This window comes from Telopea speciosissima, chromosome 9 (genome assembly GCF_018873765.1).
Source record: "Telopea speciosissima isolate NSW1024214 ecotype Mountain lineage chromosome 9, Tspe_v1, whole genome shotgun sequence".
Lineage (NCBI taxonomy): Eukaryota > Viridiplantae > Streptophyta > Magnoliopsida > Proteales > Proteaceae > Telopea > Telopea speciosissima.
Window position 1 is genome coordinate 1094579 of NC_057924.1, and position 20943 is coordinate 1115521.

Here is a 20943-nt window from a genome sequence, read left to right on the forward strand (position 1 = left end):
AGATAGGAAAATCTCTAGATGTAATATTTTAGACCTATATATGATGAAATTTCCAAATAGGAGTCCCATTATCCATGTATATACTTGATATATCTCTTCTAATTTTCAAGAAAAGTTCAGATTTTTCTATATATACTTGCATCTCCATTGTTTTCACATATATTTGGGTTAGTTTTTTGATTTAGAATACTGCTAGGATCATTTTCAAAGTTGATATATAAGCTTCTTGTTGTTTTATCTCTAGAATTTTGGTTTGAATTTCTGAGAATTATTGGCTGGTATTCAAGTTCCAGATCTGCAAGAGCTTCCTATTACAATTAAGACTTGTCTGCTTATCCCAATTTAGAGCTCAGTTTTCATGCAGATTTTCGCAGACATATTCTATTAGTACAATTAAGACTTGTCTGCTTAGCCCAATTTAGAGCTCGATTTTCATGGAGATTTTTACAAACATAGTCTATTGTTAAGGACAAATCCTTGAGCAGAAAAGTAGGCTTATTTGATATCAGAGTTTTCTCCCTAAGCTGTTCTGTTTCTCTGTTTTGGGCTATCATGATTCTACTGGTTAGTTCTTGGTCTTCTATTTTGGAACTGGTATGGCATTGTTTATATGTTCGTTTGTTGTGTCTATAATTATGCTTTGCTATTAATCGATGAGATTTAGAAAATTAAAAAAAAATCAATAGGAATCTTTTTTTTTTCAAAATGAAATTTGCATTCAAACTTGAGGAATTATACGTAGAGTGAAACTAAGGTTGTGTTTGGTATGCATTCTTGGAATGCAATCTAGGTCGATTTTGCATTCTCAAATGATTAAATAGTTGTATTCATCGTCTGAGAATGCAAAATCGACCCAAAATGCATTCCAAGAATGCATACCAAACACAACCTAAAAGTGCATTAAAATTCCCAATTTAAGGACAATTGGAACAATTAATCGGATAATTAGTGGCATTCCCACGACTCTAGTTTCATTATTGGGAAACGTCAGTGAAAGATTATGTAAATTTAAACTTACGAATCGAGATCTTTTTTATTATGAGTAAATTACATTTCACTAGTCTTGTCTTTATAGTTATACAACTTAATGAGATGGTCAAGAATAACTGTAATTAAGACCCATGGTGGATCAATATCTCTGCTTCTTGATTGGGAGGAGGGCTGAAAGCTCTGTCTTTGTCCCTGTACTAGATAGATAGGCCATTTTATCTCTCTCATATCATCTAAGCAGATAAGAGAAACCTAAAACTTTATACTGTAACTGCTGCTTTAACCGCAATCTGACTCTTGACTTGGTGACGACCATCAAACCATTTAAGCACGCCAAATACGTAGTCTTTAGCATAGCCAAGTCGCTTAGTCTTGATAGTTAGTTTGAATGTCTTCTCTTGTCCGACCGAATCGAATGTCAGGATCTCTGGCTCCACCGAAACGGAAATTCCCGAGGGAGGAGTGATCTTGGCCTTATATGTAGCTGGAGACCCGACATTCTTTAATGTCCTCATCAAAGTAGCGGAGCCAATAAGGTTTGGAATGGCAATGGATGGGTAGTTCAAGTCCAAGAGACTGATAGCGGGCTTGGGGCATTTGTAAGGCACCATCATCTCGGTGAAGAGGCTGATTTGGTCTTCGTTATAGCCAATGGCACATAGGAAGTTCACGTGATCGATGGTGGTTAGGTCATAGACCAAACCAGGATCCATGGCACGGTTTGGTCGAACATGTCCAGCTCCATAACTGAATGGGGTAGCTTTCATGTTTGATGAATTCAACATCGGCTCCCTCACATTATCCCTTGTTCTTGCTGCACAACAAACATGCTAATAAAATCACCAAAACAAAACCAAAAAGAGAAGATGAATCATCAGGAGTTTCAAGACTAAAGAGAAGCTTATTAATTACCGGTGGTCATGATGGCAGATCTGATGGCATAAGGGCTCCAATTAGGGTAGAGTGTCTTGAGGAGGCCACTAACACCAGCGAGGTGAGGGCAGGACATGGACGTCCCTGACTCAGAGCTGAAGGAAACCTGTCTGGTATCGTCAGGCATACCTGAGGGAGGCGATGCTTGGCTCCAAGAGGCGATGACGCTCACCCCTGGTCCAGTGATGTCGGGCTTGAGAATCTCAGGAGTCACAACGTTGGGTCCTTGGGAGGAGAATGCGGCCATCGAAGGCGCTGGCTTCGTCCCAAGTTCCGTCGTGACTGGTGAGATGTAAGCCGTGGGTGATTTCGTCGAGTTGATGTACTTGTATAACGCAAGACCTTCAATGAATGACAAATGCGATGCAGGGAGCATGTGAGCGTCGGCAATCACATCGTTCCCCAATTTTATATCGTTAACCAATATCATCCCCACAGCCCCTGCCGAGAGTACATTTGAACCCTTTTCAACCCTCCCGCTCCCACCACCCCTCAAGCACACCACTATCTTACCCTTTACCAGCATTGGGTCCAGCGACGATGCATTACAGTACAAGGCTGTCTCGGGTAAAGCTATCTTCGTTCTTGCGGCCTCACCTGTCACTAGAGGGTACATCTTACTGTTAAAGGCCAGGGAAGTTTGGGAGAGGCTCTGCCCTTTCAACTGTTTATTGTTGCCAAGCTTCACGTAGGCTAAGAACGTGCGGTCAATGGTGCTTGCACCCACCGTAAACAACCAGGGGGCCGTGTTGGAGACGGTGCCAGGCGTTGGACCGTCGTTTCCAGCTGAGGCTACCACAATGATACCATTCTTGACTGCGTGGAATGAACCGATGGCCATGCCATCATGGAAGTAATCGTTTGGGGGGCTTCCCAGGGAGCAGGAGAGAACGTCGACGCCATCGTGGATGGCAGCATCGAAAGCGGCGATAATGTCGGCATCTATGCATGCGCTGGTACCTAAGATGGGTGTCCCGCATACCTTGTAAGCAGCTACGAGCGCCCTTGGTGATCCTCCTTTGGATGTGCCATTGCCGAATCCCAAGACATTGGCGTCTTGGACGAAGTTACCGCCAGCTGTGGATAAGGTATGGGTCCCATGACCATCATTGTCGCGTGTGGTATTGTAGGCGTTTTCTTGGCCAACGACCTCTGCGTACCCTTTGCTGAAAGCCTTGGCGCCGATTAGCTTCCTGCACATTCCATTTGCCCAAAAAAGAAATCAATAAGTAAATGCATAATTAATTAATTAACTAATTAAATAATAGAAAAAAATAAGGCCAAGTGTATATTCCAGGGTAATGAGATGTGCAGCCCATAATCATATACTACCTATGTGAGTGCAAAAAACTAGGCATGGGCTGATGTGTAGGATTGAACAGGTCATTCAAGTTTCCCACCCCAAAATGTTCCAAGCCCAAGGTGCGCAATATGCAATCCCACGCCATTGAATAGTTTAAGGATTTCAAATTAGAGGTCTGAAATGCCTTCCATAGTTTCGAAACACCCATCCAAGTGCAATGATGGTCAGTGATGAAAGAATACCAACATACTTCATCGTGGGTAAAGGGAAACTAAATCCTTTGTTTTCCTAAAAAATTGTAGGCGATGCTTTTGGTAATGAGTTTTGACCTTGCTAGTGGTAGAAAAACATAATAATCATCACTCGAAAGTGGGAAAAAGAAGGGAGAAAGGTTCCAAACCTGTTGCAACGAACTCCATCAGGGGTGGTGTCCGTACAACCTCCTTTCCACCTTGATGGAATGGGTCCATACCCTTCGTCGCTAAAGCTCTTTGATTCCGGCCATACACCTTAACCACAATCAAGGCATATCAATGTATATAAATGGTAACATGAACAGGCATTTGTGGAAGTAAAAGAACACATATAGTCATGAAATTGTATGTGAAGTCTTCACGTACTAGGAGTTGATTCAGACTCATTTAATTCCAAAGATTCCAAACGAGCTTACCAGTATCAAGGTTCCCAATAATTGTATCTTCCCCAAATCTAGCCTTCTCCCATAGCGATCCAGGTTGAACTGCACCATTTTTCTCCAGTCCAAGCAAATCCCACGACCGGGTTGTATGTAATTGGTGTGCTCTGTTTGGGAAGACTGATATGACCCTGGGATGCTCTGCAATATTGATTGAAGAGCAAGCCATGAACGCTCATTAAAATTTAAATGACAAAAAGAAGAGATGATGATGAGTGATGATCGATGCTTCGTACTTGCAATCTCAGCTGCTTTCTCTTCTTCAAGGGTCGCAGCAAAACCATTGATATGTCTTGTGTAGCAGTAAATAATCGATTCTTTGGCCGCCTGGGTGCTGTGTTTGGAAGGAGAAGGGAAGGAGTAGTGTGGAGAATTAGATATTATACGAGAGTCGTTCCCAAGAATTAAGAAGAGATTTTGCAGTCAATTTCTGTAAGAAAGTTCCATTTCTTAATTACCTTCCAACGTAATCTGCCAAAAACTCATAATGAGACTGTTCCGCTAGATCCATATCAACTTGTGTGATTTCCCGACCATGACCATGTGAATGTGATCCCAAGTATACCACATAAGACTGCAACATTGTGTCCCAATTAAAATATGGGTTATCAGAATTAATTTACTCAAAAAGAAGAAGAACAACAACAACAACAATAAGAGAAAGCTTGCCTTTTTGACAGCGAACGTGGGTCTCTGCAACATGGAGAAAAGCAAGACAGGAAGAAGGAAAAGCGGAAGCCTTGAGAATCCCCCCATTGGTTCTCTGTAAATTTGCTCCTCCTTCCCCTGTTTTTTTTTTAAAAGCTCTTCTCTGTATTAATCCAAAACAGAAGCAGCTCTGCTCGGAATGGAAAACCCTTTTCAACAAGGGTGTGTGGTTATGGAATGGTTTCATTGAAAGCAATTCTCTAATGGATTATATAGAGAGAGAAATTGAAGATCTTAACTGGAACCCTTTAACAGCTTAATCATTGATATGACCATAAAAGAATTATGTCAGCCATCTAAACTCAACTTCCTTAACAAAAGAAAGTTTAGACTTGCTAGAAATCCCATTCCCCATCTTAAAATAGAAAAGCTTCGACTGGATAGAGATTTTACAGCAGTACAGCTGTTGTCAAGGGAAAATAATTTTTTTTTAAGACTCCATAAATCTCGCTCTGCAAGATGTGAAAAGTGTTGTTCCAAATAAAATAAAAAGACTATTGAAAAGGATTGTGATTCCAAGCTTCAATGTTGAATCTCGGATCACTTACAAATCACATACGATTATACTTGGAGTTAGGTGATGACATATGTCATTTTGCTTTCATAAATGTCCTTCCATACACTCTTAATGGCAATATGGAGGGTATGTATGGAAGAGAAAGAAACCATGTCATCTTCTAACCATACGAGAAGCTGTATATGTAGAAACCATTGGTCTTTTATTGTTGCATTTTCGTCATACATATTCTATTGTTGCCCTTCGCCTATTCTCTTTCCAACCTTAAATATGCTTATACATAATAATACATCTTTTATCATATAGGGGGAGAATTAAGAGAAGATTGGATTTAGATGTAGAATTGGAGCTAATCATACCAACCTTAGCGATTCCAGTTTCTATAATTTTTAGTGACTTGGTTCCCCACAACACCAGTGGGTGGGGGGGGATCTTCAATGCCCCACCAATGGTAGTGTGGAGAATGGTATCATCCACATAGTCCACATGGTCAGAATAGGAGAAAAAAAACTAAAAAAAATAAAAATGAGAGGATAATAGTACACTAACATTGTGGAAAAATTTTCCCCCTATTATAATGATTATAGCGTTTTGTAACTCGTTAGAATTAAAATTGTAAAATATTGTAACTCATTATACAATATGATTGTTATCTTCATAGTTTCCTTTTAAGAGGAAAATTACTAATTTGTCATTAACAGTCTGCACTTTATGACTTTTCCCATGGTGGGAAATGGGGGGTTTATGTGAGAGGATCTCACTCTAATCTTAGGTAAAACTTTAGCCCTAATTTAGAAATGTGGCTCAATTTGGTTATCACCATTTTATAATTTTATAGCATGTTTATTTAATTGCATAATGTGAAATTTAATATGATAACAATAATGCATGTTTTATGGTCGTAATCAGGAAAAACTGCTATGATGAAATTATGCCAATTAATTATATGTGGACGAACTGACTTTAATACGTTATTCACAACAACCGAATTTTCATCGAGATCTATCCTTTTTCTTCAGAGCCCATGCATGAGAATTGTCGCTGCATGAAGTGCAAGTTTGGCGACAAGGGTCAGGATTTCCCTGGTCGAGAGTATCCCATCTCTCGGAGGACTAGAGATACACTTTGGTTTCTTTTTTGGCATAGTATGTACTTTGGTAGGCAATGATAGATGTAAATATTTCAGACAAACATACAAATTTGTAGATAGATAGGAAAATCTCTATATGTAATATTTTAGACATATATTATTTTTTATATATAGGTACCACCACGGGTAGAGTCTTAAACTCTATGATGGAATTTCCAAATAGGACTCTCATTATCCTTTATATATGAGTTTTCTGCTGCAATGGAAAAGAAAGATAGATTCACACCAACATTACCCCTTTGCGGGTCCCATCGCGCCCCTTTCGACCTTAACGGGTTTGGGGGCATGACAGAAATGGAATAGGAGATCTCATAGTCTGATCTCAGCTTTTGATTTTTTATTTTCAGTTTCATATAGAGGATCTGGGCTAGGCTGGTCTTCTGTCTTTATCCATTCCCATTTCATAGATATATGTAAAGGAATACAAGACACATCCCCCCCCCCCCCCTCAAAAAAAGAAGAAGAAAGGATTTTATGAAGCAATACTTCAGTTTTCTTGCGAAGTACTGTGGATTCAGTATTGTCCTGCTGGGTGAATTTTCGGAGTTATTTTTTACGGATTCCAAGGGGTTTCAGGTGGATTCCTGGCCTTTTTATCTTGATCTATGTCATCTAATTTTCAAGAAAAGTTGAGATTTTTCTACATATACTTGCACCTCCTTGTTTTCATATATATTTGGGTTAGTTTTTTTTGACTTAGAATACTGTTTGGATCAGTTTCAAAGTTGATATGTAAGCTTCTTGTTGTTTTATCTCTAGAATTTTGGTTTGAATATCTGAGAACTACTGGCTGGTATTCAAGTTCCAGATCTCCAAGTGCTTCTTAGTACAAATAAAACTTGTCTGCTTAGCCCAATTTAGAGCTCGTTTTCATGGATATTTTTGCAGACATTCTATTGTTAAGGACAAACACTTGAGCTGAAAAGTAGGCTTATTTGATATCTCAGTTTTCTCCCTAAGCTATTGTTATGTGCCTAGTGCGACCCACTCTAGTGTATGGGTGCTAAATTGAGCCAGCCTAGTATAGAATAGGTTAAAGGGCTTGATTTAATGCGTTCCATCAGCTTCGAAGCTTTTGGCATATTGGTCAAGAACCTAGTATTTGGTATTAGAGTTGGACACCACGTCACGGGTTCAAGTCACGGAAAGGACAACCTAGGAGAGGGCTGGCTACTTGGAGTAGAGTGAAAGTACTCAAGAAAGGGCTATCCACCGCCAAACAAAAATCCTGGAGCAGATTGGGCCCACTAGGCACATAACAGTTGTTCTGTTTCTCTATTTTGGGTGATCATAATTCTACTTATCAGTTTTGGGTCTTATATTTTGGAACTGCTTTGGCATTATTTACATGTTCGTTTGTTGTGTCTGTAATTATGCTCTGCTATGAACATATGAGATTTAGAGAGTTAAAAAGAAAAAAATCAAATCCAAACTTGATTAATTGTGTTTCCACAATTCTAGTTTTCATTCTTTGGAGATATCAGTGGAAGATTATGTAAATTAAAACTTATGGATGCAGATCATTTTTTTTTTTGTAATGAGTAAATTACATTTCACTAGTCTTGTTTTCACAGTTATACAACTTATTGAGATGGTCAAGAATAACTGTAATTAAGATCCATGGTAGATCAATATCTCCACTTCTGGATTGGGAGGAGGGTTGAAAGCAGTGTCTTTGTCTCTGTACTGGATAGATAGGCCATTTCATCTCTCTATCATCTAAGCAGATAAGAGAAACCTGAAACTCTCTCTATACTACAGTTGCTGCCTTAACAACAATCTGACTCTTAACTTGATGACGACCATCAGACCATTTAAGCACGCCAAATACGTAGTCTTTAGCATAACCAGGTCGCTTAGTCTTGACGGTTAGTTTGAATGTCTTCTCTTGTCCGACCGAATCGAATGTCAGGATCTCTGGCTCCACCGAAACGGAAATTCCTGAAGGAGGAGTAATCTTGGCCTTGTATGTAGCTGGAGACCCTACATTCTTTAGTGTCCTCGTCAAAGTGGTGGAGCCAGTAAGGTTTGGAACGGCGATGGATGGGTAGTTCAAGTCCAAGAGACTGATAGCGGGCTTGGGGCATTTGTAAGGCACCACCATCTCGGTAAAGAGGCTGATTTGGTCATTGTTGTAGCCAATGGCACATAGGAAGTTCAAGTGGTCGATGGTGGTGAGGTCATAGACCAAACCAGGATCCATGGCACGGTTTGGTCGAACGTGTCCAGCTCCATAACTAAATGGGGTTGCTTTCACGTTTGATGAATTCAACATCGGCTCCCTCGCATTATCCCTTGTTCTCGCTACACAACAAACACGATAATAAAATCACCAAAACAAAACCAAGAGAGAAGATGAATCATCAGGAGTTTCAAGACTCAAGAGAGGCTTATTAATTACCAGTGGTCATGATGGCCGATCTGATGGCGTAAGGGCTCCAATTAGGGTAGAGTGTCTTGAGGAGGCCACTAACACCAGCAAGGTGAGGGCAGGACATGGATGTCCCTGACTCAAAGTTGAAGGAAACCTGTCTGGTGTCATCAGGCATACCTGAGGGAGGCGATTCTTTACTCCAAGAGGCGATGACGCTCACCCCTGGACCAGTGATGTCAGGCTTGAGAATCTCGGGAGTCACAATGTTGGGTCCCTGAGAGGAGAATGCGGCCATCAAAGGCGCTGGCTTCGTCCCAAGTTCCATCGTGACCGGTGAGATGTAAGCCATGGGTGATTTCGTCGAGTTGATGTACTTGTATAATGCAAGACCTTCAATGAATGACAAATGCGATGCAGGGAGTATGTGAGGGTCGGCGACCACATCGTTGCCCGATTTTATATCATTAACCAATATCATCCCCATAGCTCCTACCGAGAGTACATTCGATCCCTTTTGAACCCTTGCGCTCCCACCACCCCTCAAGCACACCACTATCTTACCCTTTACTAGCTTTGGATCCAGTGACGTTGTGTTGCAGTACAAGGCTGCCTCGGGCAAGGCTGTCTTCGCTCTCGCAACCTCACCTATCACCAGGGGGTACATCTTGCCGTTAGAGGAAAGGGAACTCTGGGAGAGGCTCTGCCCTTTCAATTGCTTATTGTTGCCAAGCTTCACGTAGGCCAGGAACGCGCGGTCAATGGTGCTTGCACCCACCGTAAATAACCAAGGGGCCATGTTGGAGACAGTGCTAGGCGTCGGACCGTCATTTCCGGCTGAGGCTACCACAAGGATACCATTCTTGACGGCGTGGAAAGAGCCGATGGCCATGCCATCGTTGAAGTAGTCGGTTGGGGGGCTTCCCAGGGAGCAAGAGAGAACGTCGACGCCATCGTGGATGGCAGCATCGAAAGCGGCGATAATGTCAGCATCTAAGCACGCACCGGCACCTAAGACGGGTTTCCCGCAAACCTTGTAGGCAGCTACACGCGCCCTTGGCGATCCTCCCTTGGACGTGCCATTACCGAATCCAAAAACATTGGCATTATGAACGAAGTTTCCGGCGGCTGTGGATAACGTATGGGTCCCATGACCATCATCGTCGCATGTGGTATTGTAGGCATTTTTTAGGCCAACGACCTTTGCGTACCCTTTACTGAAAGCCTTGGCGCCGATCAGCTTCCTGCATATTCCATTTACCCAAAAAAGAAATCAATAAGTAAATGCATAATTAATTAATTAACTAATTAAATAATGGAAAAAGATAAGGCCAAGTGTAGATTCCAGGGTAATGAGATGTGCAGCCCATAATCATTTACTGCCTATGTGAGTGCAAAAAAACTGGGCATGTGCTGATGTGTAGGCTTGAGCAGTTCATTCAAGTTTCCCACCCCAAAATGTTCCAAGCCCAAGATACGCAATATGCAATCCCTCTCTAGTGGATTGTTTAGAAATTTAAAATTAGAGGTCTGAAATGCCTTCCATAGTTTCGAAACACCCATCCAAGTGTAATGATGATCAATGATGAAAGAATACCAACATACTTCATCGTGAGTGAAGGGAAACTAAATCCTTCGTTTTCCTAAAAAATTGTAGGCGATGCTTTTGGTTATGAGTTTTGACCTTGATAGTGGTATAAAAGCATAATAATCATCACCCGAAAGTGGGAAAAAGTGGAGGAAAGAGAAAGAAAGAAAGGCACCCGACCTGTTGCAACGAACTCCGTCAAGAGTGGTGTCCGTACAACCTCCTTTCCACCTTGATGGAATGGGTCCATACCCCCTGTCACTAAAGCTCTTTGATTCCGGCCATACACCTTAACCACAATCAAGGCATATCAACGTATATAAATGGTAACATGGTGAGGCATTTGTGGAAGCAAAAGAACACATATAGTCACGAAATTGTATGTGAAGTCTTCACGTACTAGGAGTTGATTCAGACTCATTTAATTCCAAAGATTCCAACGAACTTACCAGTATCAAGGTTCCCAATAATTGTATCTTCCCCAAATCTAGCCTTCTCCCATAGCGATCCAGGTTGAACTGCACCATTTTTCTCCAGTCCAAGCAAATCCCACGACCGGGTTGTATGTAATTGGTGTGCTCTGTTTGGGAAGACTGATATGACCTTGGGATGCTCTGCATTGATTGAAGAGCAAGCCATGAACACCCATTAAAATTTAAATGATAAAAAAGAACAGATGATGATGGAGTGATGATTGATGCTTCATACTTGCAATCTCAGCTGCTTTCTCTTCTTCAAGGGTTGCAGCAAAACCATTGATATGTCTTGTGTAACAGTAAATAATCGATTCTTTGGCTGCCTCAGGGCTGTGTTTGGGAGGAGAAGGGAAGGAGTAGTGTGGAGAATTAGACATTTAACAAGAGTAGTTCAATTCCCAAGAATAGAGAAGAGATTTTGCAGTCAATTTCTGTAAGAAAAAAGAAAGGTTCCCATTTCTTAATTACCTTCCAAGGTAATCTGCCAGAAACTCGTAATGAGACTGTTCCGCTAGATCCATATCAACTTGTGTGATTTCCCGACCATGTGAATGAGCATGTGAATGCGATCCCAAGTATACCACATAAGACTGCAACATTGTGTCCCAATTAAAATATGGGTTATCAGAATTCATTTACTCAAAAAGAAGAAGAAGAACAGTAAGACAAAGCTTGCCTTTTTGACAGCGAACGTGGGTCTCTGCAAGATGGAGAAAAGCAAGACAGGAAGAAGGAGAAGCGGAAGCCTTGAGAACCCCATTAGTTCTCTGTAAATTGGCTCCTCCTTCCCCTTTTTTTTTTTGTTTTTTTTTGGGTAAAAAGCTCTGCTCTGTATTAATCCAAAAACAGAAGCAGCTCTGGTCGGAGTGGAAAACCCTTTTCAACAAGGGTGGGTGGTGATGGAATGGTTTCATTGAAAGCAATTCTCTTATGGATTATATAGATAGACATTGAAGATCTTAACTGGAATCCTTGAACGGCCTAACCATTCATATGACAACAAAAAAATTTTGTTAGCCATCTACACTCAACTTCCTTAACAAAAGAAAGTTTAGACTCAGCTAGAAATTCCATTCCCCATCTTAAAATAGAAAAGCTTAGACTGGATAGAGATTCTACAGGAATACCAAAAAATAAAAATAAAAACTATTGAAAAGTGTTGTGATCCCAAGCTTCAATGTTGAATCTCCGATTACTTACAAATCACATACGATTATACTCGGAGTTAGGTGATGACATGTGTTATATTTTTTCCCCTATTATAATGATTATAGTGTTTTGTAACTTGTTAGAATTAAAGTTGTTAAATGTAACTCATTATACAATATGATTGTTATCTTATTAGTTTCTTTTTAAGGGAAAAATTACTAATTTGTCATTGCTTTATGACCTTTCCCATGGTGGAAAATGGGTGGCTCTATGTGAGAGGATCTCACTCTAATCTTAGGTAAAACTTTAGCCCAAAATTAGAAATGTGGCTCAAATGTATGAAAATGTGGTCCTATATTTTCAAGGCTTTTATTTCTTGTACAACCCACATAAGAAGGGTTCTTTATTGGCATTATTATCTTCCACATGATAGGTTAAGTGAGACCAAAAAATTGAGGGCACATAGAGTCTTGGATCACTCCTTCACATGTCAAGTTGCAATCAAAATGGAACCAAAATAAATAAAGGACTATTGTGAGATGCAATTTATCCAATCAAATGAATGAATTAAATTTTACAGTTAAATGGAAAAAAATAAGGATCGAGATCGTCTACAACCTGGGGTTGAGTGGCCATCGTGTTGTGCTCAACTCTTAGGTCCCCACGTAGATTTCATGCCAATCCAATGGTTGGTAGAATCTAACCATTTCAAAATTCAAAATTGCCACTCAAAATTAAAAAATACACGGCCGTTGAGGAGCTCGTCTACCAACAAATAAGCTCTATCTAAGGTCATGCTTGACACAAGGCTCAGACTATGCATGCCATTCTTCACTACCTCTCCTATAAGCATTTTAGTCCTACCCCTAGCTCTTTTAGCTCTTTCAATTAGGATCAAATCACTCCTCTTTACTAGGGTGTCCCCAGGCCTCCGTTCAACATGACCATACCACCGCAGACGACATTCTCGGAGCTTATAACCCAATTGTAATTAGGAATTCCTTGCTCTAGTCTCCCACAGTTCTCACACTAGTCATCACACCGTTATACATATTTTTAATATAACATTTATATATTTACTAGCCACCCCTCTTTTCATAAAAACATCCCGGATTAAATCTCTGGGGACTCTGTCAAGTCTTTTTTTAGGTCAATAAAGACCATATGGAGATCCTTCTTACTAGCACTATATCCCTTCATGAATCTCCTTATTAGGTAGATAGCTTCTGTCGTAGATCTACCTAGCATAAAATCAAATTGATTTTTCGAGATATGAGTCTCACTTCTCAGACGGGTTTCAATAATCTTCTCCCAAAGTTTCATAGTATACTCATTTGTTTTATGTTTCTATAGTTATTGCAACTCTGAATATTACCTTTATTTTTGTAGATTGGAACTACAATGTTTTTCCTCCATTCATCTGGCATTTTCCTTGTCTTCATAATCTTCTTAAATAACTTGGCTAATCAATATATCCCACATACTCCTAGGGTCTTCCACACTTTTATTGGGATCTCATCCAGGCCTGGTGTCTTGCCTACTTTCATCTTTCTTAAGGCTTCCTTAACTTTCGTCATACCAACCTTTCGTACATATCTATAATGAATGGTGTCTTGATGAATAAAACAATCCTCCAATTCAATCCTACTCGAACTATCTCTATTTAGTAGTTCACAAACATACTCATCTCATCTCGTCGAAGTCTCTATTCTTCCTTTCTCTAATTTTAGCTATTTTAAAAAATAGTTTTTTTCACAGCCCTGTGTATTAACTTTAATTTTTTGACAACCTTTTTTCTATCCCTCTCCGAGTCTCTGGAACATTCATACTTGCAATCTCAGCTGCTTTCTCTTCTTCAATGGTCGCAGCAACCATTAATATGTCTTGTGTAGCAGCAAATAATCGATTCTTTAGCCGTCTCGGTGCTGTGTTTGGGAAGGGTTTGGAGAAAAAGATATTTAACAAAAGTTCCAAAGAGTAAAGAAGAGATTTTGCAGTAAATTTCTGAAAGTTCCATTCTTACCTTCCAATGAAATCTGACAGAAACTCGTAATGAGAATCTGCGGGTAGATCAAGATCAACTTGTGAAATTTCCCAATCATTTGAATGTGATCCCAAGTATACCACAGAAGACTTCAACATTGAGTAAAATTTATCATAATTATACTAAGAAATAAGACGAAAAAGAAGTAGAACAGTAAGAGAAAAGCAAGACAGAAAGAAGGGAAAGCTGAATTCTTGAGGGCCCCATTGGTAATCTCTGATACAGTTGTTTCTCTTTCCCCTGTTTTTAAAAGCTCTGCTTGAAGCAGAAAACCTCCTCAACAATGGCTGGTGGTTGTGGAATTATATAGCTAAGAAGTGTTACATATATAGCTTTACATAGAGTCACAACAGCCTAACCAACAGTGAATGAAACGAACCATCAATTATTTGTTGACAACAATATCACGGACAAAGTGAAAATCAATTTCAATGTCATTTTGTTTGTGAATGAAAGACGGGATTAGCGTTCGTTTTCCCATCATTATAATAAAAGAACTTATTTTTCCATGGTGGTGCTTTTGTAAGATCAAGATTTTAATGGTGTGGCTCGAGCTCTCTCAAACCTTAAACATATGTATACATATTAATAAATCTTTTACCGTATATGCGAGAATTAAGAAAGATGATTGGATTTAAATGTAGAATTGGAACTAATCACACCATTCTTAGATATTCAAGCTTATAAAATTTTTAAGGGACATGGTTCCCATGATACCAATTGGAATGGGGGGGATCTTTCACGCCACACTAATGACAGTATTGGGAATGGTATCATCCACATGAGCCCACATGGTTAGGATAGGAGAAGGAAAACAATTAAAAAAAAAAAATAGAAGGTAATACAGTACACGTGATTTTTTATAGTGTTTTGTAATTTGTTAGAATTAATGTGGTTATATATATGTAACTCAGAATATGCTTTAATAGTAACAATATTATTAGTTTCATTTTGGAGAAAACTCAGTTTTAATGTTATTACCAATCTACGCTTCATGACCTGTCCCATGATGGGAAATGGGTGATTTCTTTTCTAGCCCATATTAGTAGGGTTCTTCTTTATATGGCATTATTATCTTCCACATGACAGATCAATTGAGACCAAAAAATTGAGGGCACATAGAGTCTAGGATCACTCTCTCACATGTCAAGTTTCAATCAAAATGGAAGTAAAATAAAGGACCTAGATGAGATAGAATTTGTTCAATCAAATGATGAAATATATTTCACAATGAAGTGGTCAAGAATAACTGTAGGATTTGGATCAATATCTCCACTTCTGAGACTGGAGGTATTGGAGGAGAGTTGATAAACACTCTCTCTTTGTTTCGTTAAGACAGGATGATTCCCTTCTTAGTTTCATCTCTCTCTCTCATCTCATCCAAGCAAAGAAAAGATCAAAACAGGAAACCTTCTATGTTGCAGCTGCCTTAACCACAATCTGACTCTTGACATGGTGACCACCATCAAACCATTTAAGCTCGCCAAATACGTAGTCTTGAGCATAACCAGGTCGCTTAGTCTTCAGGGTTATTTTGAATGTCTTCTCTTGTCCAAGAGAATCGAATGTCAGGATCTGTGGTTCAACCGAAACAAAAATTCCCGAGGGAGGACGAATAATGGCCCTGTATGTAGTTGGGGATGATCCAACATTCTTCACTTTCCTCGTCAAAGTGGCGGAGCCAGAGAGATTTGGTACTGTGAGGGAAGGATAGTTGAAGTCCAGGAGACTGACGGCAGGATTGGGGCATTTGTAAGGAAGCTCAGACTCAGAGAAGGCTTTGATTGAAGTTTCATTATAGCCAATTGTACATAGGAAGTTCAAGTAGTCGATGGGGGTTAGGTCATAAACCAATCCAGGATCCATGGCACGGTTCGGTTGAACGTGTCCAGCTCCATAGCTGAATGGAGTTGCTTTTTTATTTGATGAATCCATTATCGGCTTTCTCACATTATCTCTTGTACTTGCTGCACATCACATAGATGATAAAACTACCTACACAAAACCCAAGAGAGAAGAATAATGATAAAGAGAGGGTTAATTACCGGTGGTCATGATGGCAGATCTGATGGCGGCGGGGCTCCATTGGGGGTAGAGTGACTTGAGGAGGCCTGCAACACCGGCGACGTGAGGGCAGGACATAGATGTCCCTGACATACTGGTGAAGGCAACTCGTCTGGTATCGTAAGGCTGATCGGCGGGCCCCACTGCTTCGGTGAAGGCGGCAATGATAACCTCCCCTGGTGCAGTGATGTCTGGCTTGAGAATTTCGGGAGTCACAATGTTGGGTCCCTGGGCGGAGAATGAGGCCATCCTAGGTACTGGCTTCGTCCCCAGCTCCGTCGTGGGCGGTGAGATGTACGCAATTGGTGCTTTCGTTGATTTTATGTATTCAAACACCACAAAACCGTCTGTGTGTGACAAATGCGCTGCAGGGAGCATGTGAGGTTCAGGGATCAAATCGTCATCGTGAACAATTATAATCCCCACAGCCCCTGCCGAGAGTGCCTGTGCTCCCTTTTCCACACCCGTGTTCTCACCACCGCTCATGCACACCACTATCTTCCCCTTTATCAGGGATGGGTCCAGGGACCCAACCGTGCAAAGTGTGCTGTCATCGATTGAAGCATCCTTCGCTGTCGCGGCATCACCGCTCACCAGAGGGTACATCTTACCGTCCGACGGCAAGGAAACCGAGGAGAGGCTCTGCCCTTTGAACTGCTTATTGTTGCCAAGCTTCACATAGGCCGGGAACTGGCGGTCCATGGAGTTGGCGGCCACCGTTAACAACCAGGGGGCCACGTTGGTAACGGTGCCATCCCCCGGACCTTCGTTTCCAGCCGAGAATACTACAAGGATACCATTCCTAACAGCGTGGAAAGAGCCAATGGCCAAGGCATCATATAAGTAGTCTCTTGGGGGGCTTCCTAGGGAGAGGGAGAGAATGTCAACACCGTCGTGAATGGCGGCATCAAAAGCGGCCATGGCGTCGGCGTCGAAGCAACCGCCATTTTTTATGCTCTTCCCGCACACCTTGTAAGAAGCTACGCGCGCCCTTGGTGATCCTCCCTTGGCCGTGCCGTTGCCTAATCCGAAGACGTTAGCATTAGGGACTATGTTTCCGGCCGCCGTAGATAAAGTGTGGGTCCCATGACCATCATCGTCGTCGCGTGAGGTGTTGAAGGTTTCACCATTGGCCGCTAGGTACCCTAGATTGAAGGCCTTGGCACCAATCAACTTCCTGCGTCATTCCATTTCCCACGCCAATTTACCAAAAATAAATAAGTAAACAAAGGGAGAAATAATGGACTGCTTAATTCATTGAGTTTGATTCGAACCGTCGGTTTCAGCTTTATGTCTAATCAAATCGAGAAAAATTCCATGTTTTGAAATCAAAATTGAACTGATTTATTTATGTTCGAAGTATTTCAGTTCTATTGTGGGGAACCCCCTCCCTTGATTAATACAATGAATAACTAATTAACTTTAACAAGAGAGAAAGTTTGGTACCCAAAAAAAAAAAAAAAAAAACTAGAGGGAAAGTTTTATTGCAATCAAAGTTGTGTATTGAAAAGTGGTAACTTTACTTTCTTTGCCCTTTTTGAAATAAATACTGCATTAAATAATGTAATTTTTGAAAAACCCTTTTTTAACCCTCCAGCATATACTACATTAAAATTTTGAAAATAAAAATAAGAAGATTTACAACTTCTTAGTTCACCGCTTTGATAACAGTAACTTGTACCCATTATTATATATATTTGTCTGACTGAAAACTAGGCTTGCACTGACGAGTAGGTTAATATTCTAGTCCAAACTACACTGTACAATCTCTCAATCCCATCAGTTGACACCTTTCCCATTCCATGCCAAACACCACCCCTACTAATTCATTGTGAGAGGCGATGTGAGGAAGGGTAATTTAGGGATTTATAATTAACAGAGAAGAAAGAAAGTACGAGTTTTTTTTTTTTTTGGGGGGCGGGGGAGGGAAGAATTGGAGAAGAAACTTTGAGTGGTAAAATTTGAGTAAATATATGGAAAGTATAAGGAAGTGAAAGAAATTTTCTAATATAATGCTTTTTTCATAGGAGGGGAATAAATAAGGCAAATCCCCGGACTGCCATATGAAGTGAAGGATAAAAATGTGAATTGATTTTTTTGAAATAATTAGAGTGTTCTAAGGATAAAATTGAAGCCTCCTAGTCTTGATCTTTCTCCTCCCACAATAGGAAACATATGTCATTTCGTGTTACACAGGGAAGCGCTAGCATACACTACGCAACATGGTAGTGTTCTTTCTCCCATCTTTTATATATAATTCCAACCCAAAGATCGGTGGCCATAAAATTTTTCAGTCAAAATCTTTCTATAAACAATTAAAACAGATACGACAAGAGTTATGGGAAACAAGAGGAGAGAGAAAGCGAGAAAGGGACCCAACTTGTTGCAACGAACTCCATCAGGACTGGTGTCCGCACAACCTCCTTTCCACCTTGATGGAATGGGTCCATACCCATCGTCGCTAAAGCTCTTTGACTCCGGCCAGACACCTTACCACACCATCAAGGCACATTAACACATATAAATCAGAGAAAGAGGTTCATAAATTAATGGTAAAGAACACAATAATAAAAATGAAACTAGGAACTTGATTTTTGGTCTAAGGTTTCAAACTTTCTAAACTTATATCAAAATTCGAGCTCCCTTAAATGATTGTACAAATTAAATTTTCATGGTGAAATGCATGAAAGCGCTGATGTGGCCTACATTGCCACATCAACATTTGGCCACCTTAAAGGGTAATATGCATTGGGGTTAGAAACTTACCTTGTTTTTTTGGTGTACGTGTATTAATATAGGCCAAGTAGGAGAATGTAAACGTTTATTGATGAAAGAAGAAGACAACCCGTAAAGCAAACTTACCACCATCAAAGTTCCCAATAATTATATCCTCCCCAAATTTGGCCTTCTCCCAGATTGATCCAGGTGGAACAACACCATTTTTCTCCAGTCCAATAAAATCCCACGACCGGGTTGTATGTTTTTTTAGTGCTCCGTTTGGGAAGATTGATATGACCCTGGGATTCTCTGCAAATTGATTAAAGAGCAAGAGATGAACAGCCATCCAAGTTTTAAATGTAAAAAATTAACAGATGATGATGTTTCGTACTTGCGATCTCAGCTGCTTTCTCTTCATCAAGTCTCACAGCAAAACCATTAATATGTCTTGTGTAGCAGTAAATAATCGATCGTTTGGCTGCCTCAGGACTTGTGTTTGGGAAGAGAAGGGAAGGAGTGGTGTGGAGAATTAAGATATTAAACAAGAGTAGTTCAATTCCCAAGAATAAAGAAGAGATTTTGCAGAGTAAGAAAGGATCCCATTTCTTCCTTAATTACCTTCCAACGTAATCTGCCAGAAACTCGTAATGAGACTGTTCCGCTAGATCAATATCAACTTGTGAGATTTCCCGACCATGTGAATGAGCATGTGAATGTGATCCCAAGTATACCACATAAGACTGCAACATTGAATAATTCGAGTTATCAGAATTAATTTACTCAAATAGAAAAAGAAGAACAGTAAGAGATGAATGCTTGCGTTTTTGACAGCGAACGTGGGTCTCTGCAACATGCAGAAAACCAGAACAGGAAGAAGGAAAAGCGGAAGCCTTGAGAACCGCCCCATCGGTTCTCTGTAGATTGGCTTCTCCTTCCCCTGTTTTTAATAGCTCTGCTTGTAGCAGAAAATCTCCTCCCCAACAACGGCAGGAGGTGGTAGAAGGGTTTCTTTGAAAGCAATTCTCCCACGAATTATATATAAAGAGAGAGAAATTGAGGATCTTAACTCTAAAAACCCTTTAACCATTGATATGACCACACCTTAAGATCCGGATCCTACAAAGCCATCCTCAAATGGCAGCCTCAAACTGCATTTTAATTTTGCTCGCCATCTAAATTTTAACTTCCTTAAAAAAAGAAAGTCTAGACTGATTAGAGATCCTATTCCCCATCTTAAGAATAGGAAAGCTTAGAATGGATAGAGATTAAACACCTGTTACTGTTGCAAATGGAATTTTTTTTGGATCCAGATCCTCTACGGCGCGGTCTGCCCCAACGGTTGTATTGCACAGACATAAGGCAGTGTGCAATGACCGTCTTACCCCTGTCGAGCGCCTTTGTCCAGGTGGAGGTAAGGCAGTCATTGCACACTGCTTTGTGTCTGCGCACCACGGCCATTGGGGTAGCCCGGGACCCTAATCCTCTGCTGTCGAGCTGCCTGGCAATACCCTACTGCCAAGACACAACAAGGTGGGGAATGACCGCTTTACCCCTACCTGAGTGCCTTGCTCGAGTGGGGGTAAGGTGGTCATTTACCGCCTTGTTGTGTCTTGATAGTAGGGTCCTGCCGGGCAGCTCGGCAGTAGAGGATCCAAATTGGGCAGCCCGTGCCATAGAGGATCTGGATTGATTTTTGGATAAATTACCTGTCACCCCCTGGTTTTCAAACGAAACTCAGATCACCCTTTGGTTTTTGAAAAAACTCAAATCACCCCCTGGTTGAGACCCCAATATGACAAATTAGCACCTACCATTAGTCTTATGCTGTTAAGTGATGATGTCAGCCAGTTAAATAAATTTAAATTCCTAAACTACCCTTGACCAATTTTGAAGATGAAGGAAGGGTAGTATTGTAAATTTAATTCTAATATTTTAGTACAAGTGTAAAATAGTCCTTTCACACCAATAACTAACAGTAGACTAACACCATTACTATAGAGGGGGTGATTTGAGTTTTTTCAAAAACCAAGGAGTGATCTGAGTTTCGTTTGAAAATCAGGGGGCGACGTGTAATTTAGCCTTGATTTTTTTTTTCCCCCTTTTGCATTGAAACCCCATCCTTCTCATTCTACTGGCTGCAGAAAAACCAAACTTTAGAGACTACAAAAAGTTTCATGGTCACAAGGTTATAAGTCGAACCTCTTATGTATACATTTTATGTAAGATCAAGTGATGATA

General features: G+C 40.5%; 3 protein-coding genes across 6 annotated transcripts in view; all 3 read right to left on the reverse strand.

Annotated features, from left to right (window-relative positions):
• Positions 1-1208: 1208 nt before the first annotated feature.
• LOC122639545 (subtilisin-like protease SBT5.3) lies at positions 1209-19707 on the reverse strand. Of its 2 annotated transcripts, none has more exons than XM_043832410.1 (8): positions 19657-19707; positions 4590-4726; positions 4379-4494; positions 4157-4254; positions 3897-4061; positions 3627-3735; positions 1903-3116; positions 1209-1804 (listed from the first exon to the last, which is right to left on the reverse strand). In XM_043832410.1, the coding sequence occupies exons 2-8, from the start codon at positions 4674-4676 to the stop codon at positions 1251-1253; spliced, it is 2343 nt and encodes a 780-aa protein (XP_043688345.1). In that variant the 5' UTR covers positions 4677-4726; positions 19657-19707; the 3' UTR covers positions 1209-1250. The 2 variants fall into 2 exon arrangements, with proteins under 2 accessions (XP_043688345.1, XP_043688344.1); XM_043832409.1 differs by lacking the exon at positions 19657-19707 and adding an exon at positions 14174-14223 and having other exon boundaries at positions 4590-4724.
• On the reverse strand, positions 8003-11529 carry LOC122639549 (subtilisin-like protease SBT5.4). Its single transcript, XM_043832416.1, has 7 exons — positions 11407-11529; positions 11199-11320; positions 10963-11060; positions 10704-10868; positions 10435-10543; positions 8697-9910; positions 8003-8599 (listed from the first exon to the last, which is right to left on the reverse strand). Exons 1-7 carry the CDS (start codon positions 11488-11490, stop codon positions 8046-8048), a joined length of 2346 nt encoding a protein of 781 aa, XP_043688351.1. The 5' UTR covers positions 11491-11529; the 3' UTR covers positions 8003-8045.
• The window catches only part of LOC122639548 (subtilisin-like protease SBT5.4), a 32076-nt gene continuing 26418 nt past the window's right edge, over positions 15286-20943 (reverse strand). The window contains exons 1-7 of one of the 3 annotated variants that reach the window (XM_043832415.1): positions 19526-19707; positions 19324-19445; positions 19097-19194; positions 18850-19014; positions 18368-18476; positions 15969-17164; positions 15286-15890 (exon numbers count right to left, since the gene is read on the reverse strand). In XM_043832415.1, the coding sequence (XP_043688350.1) occupies positions 15337-15890; positions 15969-17164; positions 18368-18476; positions 18850-19014; positions 19097-19194; positions 19324-19445; positions 19526-19612 (2331 nt within the window). In that variant the 5' untranslated portion in view covers positions 19613-19707 and the 3' untranslated portion in view covers positions 15286-15336. Of the gene's footprint in view, positions 15891-15968; positions 17165-18367; positions 18477-18849; positions 19015-19096; positions 19195-19323; positions 19446-19525; positions 19708-20943 lie in introns of those variants that run through there. The other 2 variants (XM_043832412.1, XM_043832413.1) reach the window with 2 other exon arrangements.